This window comes from Danio aesculapii, chromosome 15, assembly GCF_903798145.1.
Source record: "Danio aesculapii chromosome 15, fDanAes4.1, whole genome shotgun sequence".
In the NCBI taxonomy this organism is placed as follows: Eukaryota; Metazoa; Chordata; class Actinopteri; order Cypriniformes; family Danionidae; genus Danio; species Danio aesculapii.
The window spans coordinates 11659091-11674048 of record NC_079449.1 but is presented as its reverse complement, the minus strand read 5'-3'; the positions used below and the strand labels follow the sequence as shown (position 1 = coordinate 11674048).

At 33.3% G+C, this 14958-nt stretch overlaps 1 protein-coding gene across 1 annotated transcript in view; it reads left to right on the top strand.

Annotated features, from left to right (window-relative positions):
- The first annotated feature begins 3126 nt into the window (after nucleotides 1–3126).
- zbtb32 (zinc finger and BTB domain containing 32) overlaps nucleotides 3127–14958 on the top strand; it is a 19076-nt gene continuing 7244 nt past the window's right edge. The window contains exons 1-3 of the mRNA XM_056474093.1: nucleotides 3127–3222; nucleotides 9312–10286; nucleotides 12091–12101. Of these exons, the coding sequence (XP_056330068.1) occupies nucleotides 9373–10286; nucleotides 12091–12101 (925 nt within the window). The 5' untranslated portion in view covers nucleotides 3127–3222; nucleotides 9312–9372. The remainder of the gene's footprint in view (nucleotides 3223–9311; nucleotides 10287–12090; nucleotides 12102–14958) is intronic.

The window sequence follows — 14958 nt, the reverse complement described above, 5'->3', positions numbered from 1 at the left end:
AAAAGCGCTATACAAATAAAGGTGAATTTAATTTAATTGATTATATTAAACAAAAAAAAATTTTCTTAAAAATAAAGAATTAAACTTCTGAATTAGGAAGCAATACAAAGAGATACCCAAAATCCCTCTGTAAAAAAAATAAATAATAAAAATAAATAAATATAGAGCACTCAATTAAATGCTCGTAGGAAAAACAGGGAAGAGTTACTGGGGTCTATTACACAACTTTTTAAACTTTAAGGGCTTTATTTATTTTTTTATTATATTTTATTAAATGTCAACGAAATTACCATAAATTCCTCCTTGATCAATAAAGGGTTAACATGACTTGTATGTCAATGTAGTCATAAGATGCAGCTAACCATAAATGTTTCTCTCGCAATTAAATTGTGGTTGCCATTCATTTCAAAATAGTGCATTTCACCATTTACTGAGTATGTTTACATGGACACCAATAATGCGTTTTTAATATGATTAAGACAATACTCTGATTAAGAGTCTGCCATGTAAACAGCATTTTTTGATCAATTTAATTCGATTAAGGTCATAATTGAGCTAAACAGAAATAAAATTAAGACATGTGAAGTATGCTGATTTTAGTGGCATCATTGAAGTGCAGTACAGACATGTAAACACCTTAATCAAAGTATTACCATTGTGTAGAATTTTCACATATTGCGACACACACAGCTTTTTGACACTATTCTCTGAACCTACCAAGTCATTGAAGGACCACAGACACCTGCATCGCAAAATGTTTCTTTCCATATACGGCGTGTGGTATCAAATTCCATTAAAACAACACTCTTCCAGCAGTTCATACTCGCATCCAATATCTCGTTTGTTACAGGGGGCATGTATGAAATGTTCCTGAATGGAAGTGAAAGTGCCAAACTGCAGTTAAAGTTGACAAATTAAAAATGAAACACCTGTAATTACAGTCCAACACAATCTCACGGCAATTCGTAACTTTTTTTTTTTAGTGGCTAATTCTTACGAATTCGTACGTTCTAATTCGTACAATTTAGTACGATTTTCTCATCCTCCAATGACGGTTGGGTTTAGGGGCGGGGTTAGGTGCCACGCCTCCTTTTTAAAATCGTACCATTTCGTACGACTGAACTCGTACGAATTCGTACGAATTAGCCACTAAACTGTCAAAACGTAAAATACTTACGTTTTCTCGTGAGATCAGGCTGGAAACTCCGGAGGAAATGTGCATAGCGTGGTGAGACAATGATGTTAATCGAATTATGTGCTATAACATGTAAAATGGGATCATAAACGAGAACATTTAAAAAGCAGCTCACGTAAACACCTTAATCAATATTATTGTCTTATTCAGATTAATGCAAATGATTAGATTACTGATGTCTATGTAAACATAGTCAAATGACAACAAATGCTAAATCAGACTGAAAGAAGATATCTTTTTTCCTCTTATTCTTTTTTTTATTCATTTATTTTTATTATTAAGCAGATTCTTGAATAACAGTAAGACTGAAATAAGATTATAAATAATGATTCTATGAATTATGTTTATTTAAATGTATTCATTTATTTGGCACTGACAAATAATATTTTCTTTATTATTTCTATTTTATTTTTTAAAGATTTTTATTTCAAGATTTCTGAATTTTTGCACTGGAAAACATGACAGTGACCTCTAGGCACCCTATAAATTAATAATAGAGAAGCTTCTCTTTTTTTGAGAACCACAGCACATCCTTTATACTTTTAATTAGTATAAAGGAAGTGCCATATTTTAATGCTATACTTTCCATGAAAGTTATAAGTATTGCACATTAAAAGCTGATAAAGATCTACAGCCTCCACTGCAACGACTGATAAAATTATCTCACATTTGCACACCCTTCACTTTCATTTTCTTCATAGGATGATTGTTCCTGTGTGGTGGGGCTATGTTGCTGATAGGCCAGTGCCATCAAGTTTGCAAAATTTGCCAACCGATGTCTGTTCAGAGAGGTGAGGAGGTGATAAAAACACTTTTCACTTTTTTTTTTAAAAGGTTTCACTTGTGGCCAGAAAGATAGTTGTCACCTATTTGTTCATGTTTTTAAACTGGCTATTTTCCATAAGGTGATATTTTATGGTATGGAACATAAGCAACAGTGGGCAGCTGGACCAAAAAAAAGTGTGAAAATAAGGCCACTCGATGGCTGACATGACAAATAACCAAAGTAAATATTTCCACTATTCAGTTCTAGATACGTTTAGGAAAAGCCGGCTCAATAGAATAAACAAGAATGATTTCTTACTGCAGATTGATGACAAATCTGATACCTCCCAGCAAGCATTTTTGGTTTTTAAAAGTTGTCTACTAGATGTCTACACATAGTCGTCTTGGCTAAAACAAAGCTAAACTTGGGTTGTCAGTGACAATCAAACAGATGTCGTCTAAGAATAGGCCAAAACTAGACTAGTCATCAAATAAACAGAAATGAATGACTAGTCTGTCTAACCTGTCTATTTACCAAGTTTAGCCTTGTTTTAGCAAAGCTGTCTACGTTTAGATGTCTATTAGACGTCTATTAAACACAAAATTGTTTGATGTCTTACTGCCTTCAATAATGAACTTGTAAATATCATGTATTTTAAATAGGTATTCCTATATATTAGCCCAGCTGCTTTCTAAGTGAAAAATTTCAGTTTCCCAAAGAAATCGCAAGTAACATCAAATAACACAAGGATATTTTAATAAAGACTGAAATGTTGTAAAAATACTGCAGTAATTTCATTTTTACAACATTTGCATATTAATTTTAGTACGTTTTATTGTCCCTATTTTATATGTCTTAAGGTATCAGATAAAATTTTAAACTCACATTCTAAAAATATAGAAATAATATTAGTTTTTAGTTTTACTAAAGTATAACCATTAAGCGAAAACAGGCAGATCTTGTCACTATCCTTACATTTGCTTATCTGATGAACAAGCAAGCCATCAGCTCAGATGCACCAAATTATTAGTAAAAAAAAAACAGGTTAAAGAAAGGAAGAAAAAATGGAAAGAAAGCCAATCACAGAGTGCTGATGATCAAGGGGAGGGGCAGGCTAGAGTTTAGAGTTGGCCTTGTTGAATCTCACCCACATGTAGGCCTCCTCTGGTCGATGACACCTCTGGCTGAGGTGGCGATGTGTGTTTTTGCGCCTCTGTTGACTTGCTTGCAGCAGGACGCAACCTCCACCTTGAGCGCATAGGTATGTCTTTGAACATTTCTGTAAGTCAGGCTCTTCTTCATTTCCATCCTCTTGCTGTATCTCTGCTGTCTCTCTACATCTTGCCCTCCCCCCCTTTCAGCAAGTGCTGTGCTTTCTATATCTGGAAAAACATCTTTTGATTACAGAAGCCTTCGTGCAAGTGTCTGATTGTGTGACGAGGTCTTCACTGCAGCAGGCCCGGAGAGGATGTGTCACTGCAGACAGGTTTTCCCCTGTTACTCATGGGCCTCTTTCTCTTGATTGCGTCTTTGTCTCTTTATGTGGGCCTGACCCTAGAACTTTTGCAGATTTCTGAAGTTTTCACCAGGATTGTGTAGCAGCCTTCTTTACTAGTGGCTGAAACAGCTGTTGATAGATAGTGGTCATAGGTTGTTGTTGGACAGTAGTTTTGGTAATCGTAGCTTTGTACAATGGTTTGATTTGGTGGCAGGATAGAGCGCAATCCGCGAATCAGATTAAATACTTTCACCTTTAGACGTTCAATGGCTTGCACGGCAGGTAAGTCAATTTGCTCTTTGCGCTACAGCAGAACTTGTAGCTATTTTAGTCAAAATTGCATAGCAATTACGTAGCGCATTTTCACAGTTTCAGTCTTCCTATTCTCACGCTCAAATGAGAATTGAACAGCATAACAGCTTCAGAAGAAGTGGGCGAAGAAAAAGGAATAGAAATATGTATATTTTGCTGTGACCCTGTTTGTTTGCATACTGTAAATGAACATAAAACTTGATGTGAAACAAATGAATCGGTATTAGAAAATAAAATGTTTTAAACATGCATTTCTTTTGGCATTGCCAATTCTACTTTTAACGTTTAACCGTTCACCTGTTTTTTTGTAGTTTGTATACGAATGTCTATGCTCGAAACAGTTATTGAATATTTTATTTTGACCGTTTTTGATTAGGAATATTCTTAGCATATACAATATACGTAATTATATTTATATTGACTACATCTAAACGTATCCGATGCAAATCTGCTTGAATTGGGTGTTTTCCATGACTTGCGTTAAGCGAAACCTAAAGCAAGTAAATGCGTTTACCAATCTTATATTCATTATTAAATGTCTTCGCATTAATGATGACACATTGTATGCGCTTCGTTTACAGTGTTGCTCATAGTAATATGACTCATATATATTTAGGACAGAATTATAATATTGTAGCATGATACAACACATTATTTTCCGAGGAAAAAAAGCATGCATGCTCAAGCTAATGCTACAAAACAAAACTGCTAAACTATTTTATATCAGCTTGCAAATTCTGTGTAAAAGGTATACAGTAGCCAACATCTGAAGTGGATCATGACCTTTAATCAAAGCGCTCCTAAAACTATTCAATAACAAGCATTGTTGTCTTAGGACAATTTCAAAAATCTTTTTTGACCCGCTACTCCACTTTAAACGTTGACTACTACAGTTCTTCCAAAAGACGACAAATCTGTCTTCATGTTGTTTAAATCCTGTATGACATTTTATACAAAATGTTTGCATTCTTCAGGGTTTAACTGAGATTTAGAAAGACAGGAGTGAGTAAATCATGGCGATTTTCATTTTGGGTCAAATAACCCAATAAATAACTTGGTCGCAGAACAACGCATTCGTTATCAAAAAATAATTTGTTGTTGATCAAGAATCTTCATGCACCTGTTAGGTATGCTTTACAATATTAAAACTGAGTTGTTTCAGTTCTCTATTGCGTGCGTCTGTCTCACTTTTTTACCAGTTTAACATCAGTTCTAGTAATTAGACATTGAGCATCGTCATCTCAGTACAGTATGTTCCACATAATCCGTCACCACTGCGTCTGCGATGAGGGGAGTGATCGTATCAGCAAAGTTTTGTTACCATTCGATAATTCGCAACTTTCGTTTTTTGCACAATAGCCAGCTGCGTTCCAAAACAGACAATAGATCATGCATATACAGTTGAAGTCAGAATTATTAGCCCCCCTTTGATTTTTTTCTTCTTTTTTAAATATTTCCCAAATGATGTTTAAGAGAGCAAGAAAATTTTCATAGTATGTCTGATAATATTTTTTCTTCCAGATAAAGTCTTTTTTTGTTTTATTTCAGCTAGAATAAAAGCAGTTTTTAATTTTTTTAAATCCATTTTAAGGTCAAAATTATTAGCCCCTTTAAGCTCATTTTTTTCGATAGTCTACTGAACAAACCATCATTATACAATAACTTGTCTAATTACCCTAACCTGCCTAGTTAACCTAATTAACCTAGTTAAGCCTTTAAATGCCACTTTAAGCTGTATAGAAGTGTCTTGAAAAATATCTAGTCAAATATTATTTACTGTCATCATGGCAAAGATAAAATAAATGAGTTATTAGAAATGTGTTAATAAAAATATTATGTTTAGAAATGTGTTGAAAAAACTTCTCTCCGTTAAACAGAAATTGGGGAAAAAAATAAACAGGGGGTCTAATAATTCTGACTTCAACTGTGTGTATATATATATATATATATATATATATATATATATATATATATATATATATATGTATATATACATATACAGTATATACTGCTTGTTAACGCAACTCAATGCACTTAGGCATGTAGACATAGTCAAGACGATGCAAGCAGTTCAAACCGAGCATCAGAATGGGGAAAAAAGGTGATTTAAGTGACTTTGAACGTGAAAAAAATATACAGGCGGGCTAATAAATCTGATATCAACTATATATATATATATATATATATATATATATATATATATATATATATATATATATATATATATATATATAAACACTGCCAATTGCAATACTTGAGCCAGTCCAAAGATGACCATTCTCATATTTCTCCTATTCCATACTGGTCATGTTCCTTTATGAGGTTGAGTATCAAAATCATTTTTGACGATACGCTCTTGACACTGTGTAATTTTGAGGAATTAAAAGGCAGCTGAGATGTACTGTAATCAAACGCTTCACCAGACACCACATCACACTGCTACTACAGTAGATGCATATCTAAACCGACCTACTGTATGGCTTACTGTTGTTGTTGATCAAACAAACTTGAACTGTTACGAGTCTCAGCGTACCGGCATTAGTCAGAGTTTCACATTCTGAAGAGGTCTGTGGCTTCATCGCAAAAGCTCCACTACAGAATTTCAAAAGGTGATGCAAAATGTGAAAGGCCCTTGCCGTCTGCCATGGCCAGACATGTCCGCCTCCGCTCGGTGTCGTACCTAGACAATGCAATTCCAGTTCACGGGTGAATGTATTGTGAGATAGAAATGATTAAACATTGCTCGAGTTTCATTGTGTGAATTGGATTGTTTGCCTGATGGCTGAAAGTAGAATAGAGGTGTTGTGACGCTGAAAAAATACCCTACTTGCTTCTTCTGAATTTGTCTTTCACAATCTCTGAAATTAAGTGAAATGACCTATATTGCAAAGCCTATATATGTCTTTTGGCTTATCTGTGTTTCGGTCTTTCTTTCAGTCTATCGGTCTTCCAGGGTAATAAAAGTAGGTTCTAAGAATGTTTTGCTGATGTTCTGATAATGCTATAACACTCACTGTGCATTCAATTGCTTTAAATGTTTTGTGCTTTCAATAGGTAATGGAAACATTGTAGTAATGTTATTTTTAAACAAAAGTTTGAACCTAAACATGTTGTAAAATGAAATAAATCCTTGCAGTAATAAAACATTCCATGAATGATATACAAAATCAAAAGTTTTGTGCCGATATTTGAATATTATTTAAGGCAAGGTAACTTAAAATAAATATTCCCCTAACATTACTGGAGGAACTTTTTCTTTCATGATGTTGAGAGAATATTACCAGAACATTTCCTGTTAGCTGGGTTATATCCATGTGCTCTATTAACATCTATTAAAACGTTAAAAATAACTTTGATTAATCATTTAGCCGCATGTACAAATTGATAATGTCAGCTGAGAATCTTTATTTTCCCTGTAAATGTCTAGTCTAGAGATTGGAATCACTCACCGAACCATTTGCCCTGAAATGACACCATTTCACCTGAGCTTAGCAAACTTTGAAGTTGGAGTATTAGTTAATTTGAAGTTGGAGTATTGATTATTTGTTTTCCGGTTTCTGATCTTTTTCCAAATGCATATCTAAGCATGATATATAAATAAACTAATAGATGAATTAATAGCAAGTAAGTGCATCCAGGTAAATAAATAGCTAAAAGGCAATTGATTTATTGATCAAAGAAGTTTTGGTTTCTTGCCACTGTCATCTATGGGTTGCTTGGTTAGCATAGTGGAGCTGTGCATCGGTGCAGTTGCTCTCCAGTGAATTGGCTTTCAGCAGTGACATTTGCATTACGCTGATCTGAAATAAACTGAACTGAATTTCAATTGTGATATTTTTAATTTAACCAGAATTATACACTGTAAAAAAATCCTGGTTGCATTAAAATTTTAAGCAGAATCAAATTAACCTTATGAGTCTTTTATAATGTTAAACTGACCTAAAACAGTTTGCGTAATTTATAAAATTAAGTTAGAACATGAGTAACTTAGTTTAATGAGTTGATTGAGTTTACTAATTGATCATATAATTTTTTAGTGTACCTGCATTTTATTGCTATTCTCCTGCTTGCCTGATTAGATGGAATGTTTCACAATTTTTAAAACAGTTGTGGCTTAAGCTGCTATTACACAATCTACATAAAAGTGCTATTTAGTTTTACATTTTTCATGTGTGTGTCTGTGTGTGTGTGTGTTCAGCAGAAGAAAATGTTTGCAACAATTTTACTTTTTTTCAATTGTTTGTTTTGTTTTTGTTGTTAATTCAGCTAATTTTATTTTATACAAGAGCAAAAATAATTTATAACATGTTTTTATTTCATGAGATTTCAGTTTGCTCTTGATGCATTTTGTAGATTATATTTCTAAACAATTAATATTCAAGCCAGGTGCATAAATAATTTCTTGAAATAATTTAAAGAAGCCTGTCAAACTGACAAGCCAATATATATTTAAAAATTAAATAGATAAACAAGTTCAAGCCAATAGTTGTTTGCATATTACATTTATCAAAGAATGTAACATTTTATATTAATTTTATATAAAACATTTACCATTTGTATTTATTATCAGTTCTCATAATGATCAATAAATGTCTAATGTTTTCCTAATAGCACGTTTACATTTTAATTATTTGTGACATTTAAAAAAAGAATTGTAGCATAGATTATTGTAATGCACATATAACAAATTAGTTGTGTTATTTTCTAATTTGTAGCACTGTAAAAAGCGATTAGTTGACTTTACTTAATAATTATGAGGCAACAAGTTATTTTAAGTAAACAAACTACAGTTTAAGTCAGAATTATTAGCCCCCCTGAATTATTAGCCCCGCTGTTTATTTTTTTCCCCAATTTCTGTTTAATGGAGAGAAGATTTTCTCAACACATTTCTGAACATAATAGTTTTAATAACTCATTTCTAATAACTTAATTTATAAATTTTTGCCATGATGACAGTAAATAATATTTGACTAGATATTTTTCAACACACTTCTATACAGCTTGAAGTGACATTTAAAGGCTTAACTAATGTAGGTTAATTAGGTTAACTAGGCAGGTTAGGGTAATTAGGCAATTATTGTATAATGATGGTTTGGTCTGTAGACTATCAAAAAATATTTAAAGGGGGTGATAATTTTGACCTTAAAATTATTATTATTATTATTTTGTTTCAAATTAAAAACTGCTTTCATTCCAGCAGAAATAAAACAAATAAGACTTTCTCCAGAAGAAAAAATATCAGACATACTCTGAAAATGTCCTTGCTCTGTTAAACATCATTTGGGAAATATAAAAAAAAGAAAACAAAATTCAAAGGAGGGCTAATAATTCTGACTTCAACTGTATGTGCATAATTATAAAAGTCACATCAATGGGTTTACTGACTTTAAGTCAAATAAACTTGTTGCTTTTAAAGCACTTAGTTTTAAAGTAAAGTAACTAATCGCTTTTATTAGTCTATTTTATCTCTTTCACGCTTACTATGACTCCTCGCTGTCCCATGACAAATTTAACCTCTGTCTTTTTTCCCCCCTCCAAAGGTTGCCATGAGATTTCTCAGCCCAATCATCTCACATCAGCTACACTTCTTGCTCTCTGAAGATGATCCGCATTTATAACCCTCACCATGTGCCGTTTCTACATCAGACGGAGCAGCTTCGCCAGGCGGGCACCCTTTGTGACACACTTCTCACCGTTGAGGGCCTTTCATTTAAAGCCCACGCTTTGATCCTCGCACTGGCAAGCAAACGACTCGGGCGTCAACTAACAAACCAGCATAACCCAAATCCAGGATACTGCTGTGCCATTGAGAGCGTTTCTCCTCATACTCTCAAGCAAATCCTAGACTATGTGTACAGCGAATCGGTGGAGGTTCCCAAAGATGACCTGGAGGAGCTGCTGAGGGGCGCAGAGTATCTAGAAGTCGAGTCTTTGGTGGAACAGTGTCAAGCACATCTCAAAAATCCAACAAAAACAAACGTAAAATCACCCCAAGATGACAAAACACACAAGTACACTCAGATGTCCAAGAAAGACCACTGTACTGAAGAAAACAAGCTTGACTGCTCTTCGGAAGAGCGCTCTTCCATCAATAAAGACCGTAAGAGGCAGACTCACTCGTCACCAAAAAAGACCTGTTCTCCAGTCTCTCCCGTGTCTCCCATTTTCTCCAGAGAAACCATAATTTCTTCAGGAGCTCCGTCTCAGACTCCACGTCTTTGCTGGCCTCCGGTGAACCCAAATCGGAGCATGGTGTTAAACTGTAGTGAAATAATGGCCTTCCATTCTCTCCGAGCGTATCCATATCCCACACCAATGTACCCCATTCTCCATCGCTCGCTCCAGCCACAGGTCTCTTCCTCGCTCATGGGCTACACCGGGTTACTTCACCCATATCACTCTCTCATACACTCTTCTCCACTGACTCAAGACAGTCCTTTCACTCCTGGCGTAAAAGGAAAGAGTGGCTCCATCAGTGCTTCTCTTGCAGGTTCCATGACGGAGGATCGAGAGAGGTGAGAAACACGCAGATGACACTTACACATGTATAAATATATATATGGCTTTAAATGGTGAAAGGGAATTTAGTATTAAAGTTAAGACTTAAAATAATGCAACATTATACACTAAAAAGTATCTGTAAATTAGCAGTTTAACCAATTTTGTGAGTCATGTTTATATTTTTTATGCTATTCTTACAAAATGTCATGTTAATATATGCTCTTGAATTGCATTAAGGGACTTTTATCTTTCTTCTAACAACCTTTAACTTTGAAAAGGTCAAAAAGGTGACTTTTATTAACAATTTGAATAGTTTAAAGGGATATATAGTCTGGATTGGTGTATATTACGTTACAAAAACTTTGTAATAAACTGCCAGTATTTTCTGTTATTTTAGACTTGTTTCTCTATATTATTACATTATATTAATTCAAACTACGCAAAATGCCAATAAAAGTCACTTTTTTAAACTGTAGAGTTGAATTTTCAACATCTAAAGTAGACAGAGCAGAGATCAAGTTCCCATAATGCAATTAACAACCCAAAATAAACGGAAAAAAAAAAATCACAAAATATGGAAACAGCTTAGGCCTACATATGCTTAATGTCTGTTCCGTTCTTTTTGTGTTGTGAGAAAATGCAGTGCGTTTACTGAAAATTGTTTGCGTTGTGAGAAAATACAGCATGTTTTATTAATTTGTTTGCATTGTGGAAAAATGCAGCACGTTTTATTAATTTGTTTGCATTGTGAGAAAATACAGCATGTTTTATTAATATGTTTGCGTTGTGGGAAAATGCAATGCTTTTTTATGTGTGCTGTCAAACAGATGAAGATCTTTTCTTAATGTGCTAGTGTTTTTTGTAATTAAATGTGTTTTCTTAAGCTCTCTCAGCCACTGTGTGTGTGTGTGTGTGTGTGTGTGTGTGTGTATGTATATATATATATATGTATATATATATATATATATATATATATATATATATATATATATATATATATATATATATATATATATATATATATATATATATATATATATATATATACACACACACACACATATACATATATATATATACATATACATATATATATATACATATACATATATATATATATATATATATATATATATATATATATATATATATATATATATATATATATATATATATATATATATATATATATATATATATATATATGATGAAGAGATAGATAGAAAGAACTAACCTAACTGAAATTATAAAAGTCCAGGGTTATAAAACACTGGTGTGTTGTAAGCATAGTGAAAAGGATCTCTCTCGCTCTGCTTTTTTTAATAACATTCCATATTACCATTTAATAAAAAGCCACATTATTGTTAGCTAATGTAAGCGGAACCCAATTAGCTTGATAAACACATTTTTATCAATTCAACAACACATTTACAGTTATAACTAAAAGCAAACACCACAAAAACATGAATGACAATTAATGTTTCTGCTTTTTTTTTCGAATTTTCAATCCAATTTGTTTAATACTCGACAAAGCAGTGCATCATTCGTGAATGTTTTATTTATTAGAATAAAAATTTATTTTCTATGTTGCCTTTTGGATGTTGGAACTCAAGCGAGGTTAATCTTAAAAAGGTTTTTAAACCATACTGAATGATTTCGTATGTGCACTGCACACGTGTTGACTTCTTACACTTGACTGTATTAATAGTTTTTTAATACACATTTTTATCTCTCATTTTCAGGCTAACTGGAAATGCATGCCTCCAGCTAGACTTTTGCAAAACCTAAAATACGTTGCTCCATTGTGTTTCCTTGCAGCTTGATGACAAGTAAACCCATTGCTTTTAAAGGGATTAGTTGACTTAAATAAACCATGTGCATAATTATAAAACATAGGTTAAGTCAAATTAACGGTCCCAAGTTACAATGGGTTTACTCACTTTTTATTCTAAAGTACTAATCCAACGCTTCCATTTAGATAAAATAATTGAAAATAGTTGTCCGCAAAACTTCACGGGCAAGCATTAAATTTACATACTGTACGCAACTGTTTTAATATGCATTTACATGAAAGTGCTTTTAATTTGAAAAGGAATATCAGTCAAGTGTGTCAGACGTGTTTTGACGTGTGGTATAGATGCTTACTTTCTGTACTTTCCAACAGACACATTTTCCCCAACCAGCCCCCTGTTCCACCTACATGAATTAGTTTTCAACCGGCTCCATTAAAATGAGGGGAATTAATAACGGTCTTGGGTTCAGGTGCAGAGGATTAACAGTAAGGCTTCAATAAAAACTTCAAGAAGAACTACATTGGTATTACAATGCATTTTTAAACACAATTTATGAAAGGAATAACACATATTTTAATAATTCAATCAAAATTGTTATAATATTTATAGCTAGATAGATCGTGTGCCATGGAGATGGATTGATACTGTAGATTTGTAGTGCTTCCGGGTTATGTAAGTCACTATTTTAAGCATTTAAGCAAATACGAAAACCCCAAAAGCACAAAATACTGGATAAGTCGGAGGAGTGTTTTGGAACACAATACTTACTATCAAGACAGAAACTGAGGGGAGCCCCCCAATTGTCCCCAACTTTAGAAAGGCAAACATGAAAGTCAGTCATCTCCACCCTCAGAGCAGGATGTTCTATTTCGGTCTCATTTTTAGCCAAAATCTAATCCACTCCAAAATTCAACAAACACCCAAACCTGAGCCCCATTCAAACAGAAGACTTTATGCTTGTTTTTCCTAAACATACATATTTTGAAGCATCCATGAGCTCATGCACATGCATTTCTTTACCTATGCATGCACATACAGAGAAACAGTATCCACCCACACAACAGTTCAGCCTCAAATACATTGCCTTTCATGGATAAATATCAAGAAGTGTTTATTGAAATGTATGATGTCATTAAATATAGTTCATATAGGAGAGATATCTGAATTGTATAAAATCGATTGATCATTCCTACGCTCTGTACATGCGCTGCAGGTTGCTTTACCTCCTAGCAGAGGAAACCATTGTGTGTTTGCTTTTCTGCTTGTTTCCTGCTACCTGAGCTCAAAACCTTTGTTCCTACAGGAGGTAATGTAAGTCTAAATCTTTTGATAAACCAGTGCATTTGATAAGATTGATGACTTGCGCTGTCTACATGAGTTAGTTTGTTGAACGTGTGCATTATATATCAATATACTTATTCACTTCACACCTACTCGTTACTTATTTTTCAACTATGGTGCATCTTGGGATTCTTATTTGAAAATGTGACGGAGTTCCTGCAGATGCTTATGTGTAGATGCATTTTCTTCAAGGAGGCTATAAGCAATACTTTTTTTAATTTTTACATTTGCTTACTATAATATGTAACTATATTATGCTTAAGTCATTTATATTAAGAGCAATTCCAGTATTATGGATGTGATATTTGCAGTAAAAACTCAAATTCACAGAGAAAGTGTGTGTTAACATTATACTGAAACATGTGTTTATATTTTTCAAAACTACTCAACACAGAGTTAAGAGATCAGAAAAATAACAATCTGCAAACATTTTTTATATTTTAAATGAGGAAAATAAACATAAGTTATGGATGTGACCAAAAAGGTATGTGAGTTTACAGTATTCAACAAACTTTGTAGAAATTCTGTGAATTAAACTGCACAAACCAAACCAAACAATGCTAATCATGAGGATAAGAGTTGGCTCTCTATTGAACAAAATTATTATTATTTTATTATTATTATATTATTAATAAATAACATATTTTATTTGATTTTACATTTTTGAATTTGTGAAGAAAAAGCTTTATTATGGATGTGACAACTCTCCGTTTTGGATGTGACAGATGTGAAATTGCCACTTGTGTGACTTTGGTAAATCAAATAGAATTGTTTGAAAACATCAACAGAGACATTTTAGAGTATTTTTTACAGAATTGTAAAATATAAGTCTACGCAAAAAACCTAGAAAGAGTTTCACTGTTTTGGTGAAAGGTTATGTTTTTTCATAGCAAGGCTGACGTTTGCATGGAAGTTTCTTATGATCAAATAGTAGAGCATGTAACTGAAATAGCACGTTAGCATCACGCTGGTAACAATACATCTTGAGTCTACTTTTAGTAAACTGTAAAAAGTGATTAGTTGCCTAAATATAGCAAGTAAACCTGTTGTAACTTGGAGCTGTACATAATGCACATAATTTTAAGGTAGTGGATTTACTTATGTAAAGCCAACTAATCACTTTAAAAGCAACAGGTTTATGCACTTTTAAAAGTAAAAACACTTTTTACATTGCAGCTATAGGTTAGCGCTATGGAATAAATGAAATTAAATTAAAGAAATTAATGATTTTGACTAGATTGAGATTTTGGGTGCAAATGCTAAATTTTGGAAAATGAGTTTCACATTGCATATTTTGTAGTGCGATTTATTAATAAACACATTTTGAGAGGATCATGTGCTTATTATTGAACACAGCTTGTACCGCATCAGCTTCGTATATTGCACCAATCAGATGAATACTGACTCACTATAAATAACCAGAGTTTTCCACTCCAGTTATCTTCGTCTTGAAGAATCCCCCCTTCCACCCCTACTCCTCCCCTTTTCTGATAGGGTGGCACGGCGGCCCAGTGGTTAACACTGTTGCCTCACAGCAAGAACGCCACTGGTT